Source organism: Poecilia latipinna, unplaced genomic scaffold, assembly GCF_001443285.1.
Source record: "Poecilia latipinna isolate Pla-1442-1.1 unplaced genomic scaffold, P_latipinna-1.0 Scaffold7, whole genome shotgun sequence".
Classification (NCBI taxonomy): Eukaryota; Metazoa; Chordata; class Actinopteri; order Cyprinodontiformes; family Poeciliidae; genus Poecilia; species Poecilia latipinna.
Genome location: NW_015112623.1, coordinates 54,409 through 58,493, shown reverse-complemented (window position 1 = coordinate 58,493; position 4,085 = coordinate 54,409). Strand labels below are relative to the sequence as shown.

The following is a 4,085-nucleotide window of genomic DNA, read 5'->3' as shown; positions in this document are numbered from 1 at the left end:
GGTGTAAAGATGGGTTTAAAATTTTTGTGACTTTTTTTTTTTGTTTCTTTTTTTTAATCTTAAAAAAATTTTTTTTTTTTTTTTTTTTTTTTTTTTTTTAAATATATAAATACTGCTCAAAAAAATAAAGGGAACATTTCACTTTAATTTTGTGTGTGGCTCCAAATCCAGACCTCCATTGGTTAATAAATTTGATTTCCATTGATGCTTTTTGTGTGATTTTGTTGTCAGCACATTCAACTTTGTACAGAACAAAGTATTCAATGAGAATATTTCATTCATTCAGATCTAGGATGTGTTATTTGAGTGTTCCCTTTATTTTTTTGAGCAGTGTATATATAAACTATTGCAGCACAATCAAATTGATACCATATTTTGTGCTTTTATTATTATTTGTTTTTTTAATGTAACGTTTGATTTAATCAGCTTTGTTAGTTGGTAAATGTACTGAGATGAAAAGCTGCCCTTTTTTTCTATGGTGGAGTAAATAAAGCTAATCAGGTGTTTTTTTTTCTTATGTTTTTTACAGCATTCATTCAGTCAGACACAATTCTAGAGGTTCTACATTTTGGTGAGGGAAGCCTTTTACAGGTAAGGCCTTTCGTTTCCATCCATCATCTGAACATTAACAGAGGATTATCAACCTGATTAAGAAACACTAAGTTAGCACGCAATGCAACTGGCAGAGTTTCTGACTAAATAATCATGTTTTTTGATAATTACTTCCTGTGTGATTTTTGTCTTGCAGGCAGAGTCTGACATTGATTTTAGTTTATATCATCAACAGAGGTATGACGTGTTTCTCTTTTTGCTTTCTAAAGATGCGTTTAAGCTTTAAAACAAGAACTAGATGCACAAGTTTGACATTTTTTGAGCTTTCAAAAAATGTCAAACTTTATTGAAACTTTTGTCAGAATATTACAAAGAAGCTCCAGATCTGCAGGGGAGCTAATGGCTCCCCTGCAGCCATTAGCTCCCCTGCAGCTCATGGCTGCAGGGGAGCTGCAGCCATGAGCTGGCAGATCTGGAGCCATTAGCTCCAGATCTGCAGGGGATGCAGACCTTTAGCTCCAGATGCAGATCTGGAGCTAAAAATCACATTTGTGCTTTAGCAAGTTGGACCTCAAAGAATCCATTTTTCTAGCCGTCGAAAGCCTTCTGGTATCATTCTGGTTAGATACTTGACCACTCTCTGAAGTCAGACTTAGGCTGGTTCCTTGTCTAAAAATGTCAGTAGGAGTCATTTTAAATGCTGAAAGTTGGACTGATGTATCGGTTGCTAAACCAGTTCTGTTGTTTGCCTTTGTCCTGTTGGAAAACCTACTTGTCTTTTAAAGTCTATCTTTTGTTTTGAGGTTAAGTTGATGAATTAGCCGTCGTCATTTTGCATTTCATGCTGCTGATGCAATGTCACTGGAGTTCTGACAGCAAAATAACCCCACAGCATAATGCTGTCACCACCATACCTGACACTCAGAATGGTGTAACTTTTAAAAACATTGCCAACTATGTAGGCAGCCAAGCTGGAAGGAGTCAGTCTTCTCTGAGGCTCAGTCTTTCGCACTATGGGTGAAACTGGTTTTTCATTAATTTAACATTTGAACTATATTGATTAAAATATGACAGAATTAGCAAAAAGTCTATTTTTCATCAGTTTCCCATGGACAATAAGTAATTTGTCTTGCTAAAAACATTTTAAATGACCTGACAAAATGTTTTTCAATAAATACAATTGGTACAAACAGTAAGTACAAAAATAAAGGAAGCTGCAACTCAATTATTATAAAAAGTATTTTAAGTTCATGGCAGATTCCTGGGCTGCTTTCAATCATTCTACCATTTTTCTTTCTTTTTTTTTTTACAACTGAGAGATTTCATACAATTAAATGAGTTTGAAATAGATAAAGCAATTTAAGACTCTGGAAGAGGATGGGATGGTTACCTTGCATGGAAACGTGGAGACGATGCTTAAAAGGCGACAGAAAATCGACCAATTAAAATGAGCTCTGAGTGGAACAGGAAGAGTGGTCGGATATCCAGCCAGAAGGATGCCACGGGTTTTTGAAAGCTAAAAAGAGGGACGGAGAGAGGTGGAGCTGGCTACAGGAGACTCATCCAAATATTAGTGCACAAACATGCACAAACATATTAGTGCATGTTTGTGTGAATTATGGAAAATCCACCCTAAAATTTAAGTGTCAATAAACACAAAACGGTTCTTGTTTTAAAAAAAAAAGATTATAATTGAATGTGTTGATTTGATGTTCATTCCACTCGGTGGGGAGATAACAGTAGAACTGAAATGTACTTAAATGCACCGATCCGATATTTATATCTGTATCGGTCCCAATATTTTACAGAATTTTATATCGGGTATCTATGACAATGTGTTCGATCCATAAGGGCAGATCTATTCAGTCTAGTTCTACGCTTTATTCTGCTTACGTTACAGCTAGAGACTCTATTTGCACTTACAGAACCAATGAAAGGTTTGCCGCAGTTTATTTTTACATCTTACCAATGTAGTCAGCTATTGCTTTTGATAGTTTCTTTATTATTTATTTCCCATTGGCTGTTCAACTCCTAATGGCACTGACGGAACAAATCAAAGTTGTTTTAACATGTTTGACCAAGCTTGTGAAACTATTGATGTACTTAAGTGCTGTACTGGTATAATTCAGTACATTTATGTCTGTTGGAAAAAAAAAGAAGAAAGTTTTGAGCCTATTCAGCACAATTTTTCTGTATCGAGTCGTACCGGGCGATACTAAACCTGATATCTGTTGGTAATTGAAGTGAAAAAAGTGCATCCCCATTTACAGGCACGATCTCGTATAAATATATTTTTCTATGCAGTTGTGATCTGCTGTTGCCAAGTAACCAAGCGAATAAAAGGTCGCCTGCCTAATAAATTTGACTATTCCCGTTCTTATAATGTGACCGACGTCGGAAAAATAGCTGCTGGTGTAGCTGGGCAGAGACGGTGTATTTTTAATGGTGAGGTGCGACGGTATGGGGCAACCGACAAGTCAAAATTGCTACATATAGTGAAGCCGCAAGCTTTCAGTCACCCGTCTGCCCAAAGTGCAGCGAGCTCCCTTCTCTTCTCAGAACGGGTCCAGCAGGGCAGAGCTGTGTTGTCAGCGTGAACTGAGCCGCAGGATCTCTCCACTGCACTCGGTGTGTGTACACAAACATGGCAGACGGTGGACGGCTTTGGGGAAGTTTGCTTTCTAGTCACTGTCGTAACATCCCTCACTCGTGTGCTGTTTGAACTACAGTGAGTCTCTTTGCAGTTGGACGTTGCACTGATTTTTAGGTTTAGTTTGTTCATTTATGTTTTTTTCTTGCAGTGTGCGTCTTCTGGGTGTGATTTGTTATGATGGGTGTGTGTGTGTCCAACAGATAAAACGGTGCTCGAACTTGAAAACGGCTCTCCATCATGGCTGGCAGGAAGCTTGTAAAACTTAGCTGACTTGTGGGGTCATGTTTCTGTTTTTGTGGTCTGCAGCCGTTGCAGTTACATGTACACGGCATGCATCACATACACGTGTGTTTGCTCCATGTGCAGGGACGGTTTACTGTGTGCAGCTATGTTAAAGTCCATAAAGTCGTTATCTCATGGAGTCATAGCGCGAGTGCTGACAGAGGTGTGTCAAAGGAGTGTTTTGAAATTTTTTTTTTTTTTTTTTTTTAAGGTTCGCACTTCCTCTTTTACTTCACTGTGTTGAGCTCAGGAATCAGTTTGTGTAAAGCAGCATTTTCTCTTCCTCTGGAATGAAGGTACTTCACATTCAATATGAATGTTTCCTTTTATGCATATTTTTTTATGCACAAGGCTTACCAACCATACCTCAAATGTTTTCATTCTACTTGAACTTTTCTACATTTTGTTCCATTTCAACCAGGAACTTCAATGTCCTTCAAATAGAAGGAAGTTAAATATATATAAACTATTTCCAACCAAAATCTGGTAGTTGTGGTCAGTTTTTGTGTCTAAACCTCTTTACTTTAATATAATTAAGTGTGAGACATGATTTATTTGAATAGAGGAAGTCTTTTATTTTGAAGAATGCTCAACAGGA

The 4,085-nt window shown here is 37.4% G+C and overlaps 1 protein-coding gene across 5 annotated transcripts in view; it reads left to right on the top strand.

Annotated features, from left to right (window-relative positions):
• The window catches only part of tmem131 (transmembrane protein 131), a 49,688-nt gene that overhangs the window by 6,308 nt on the left and 39,295 nt on the right, over positions 1-4,085 (top strand). For all 5 annotated transcript variants that reach the window (XM_015019179.1, XM_015019031.1, XM_015019105.1 and 2 more), the window contains exons 2-3: positions 530-591; positions 749-789. In XM_015019179.1, the coding sequence (XP_014874665.1) occupies positions 530-591; positions 749-789 (103 nt within the window). The remainder of the gene's footprint in view (positions 1-529; positions 592-748; positions 790-4,085) is intronic.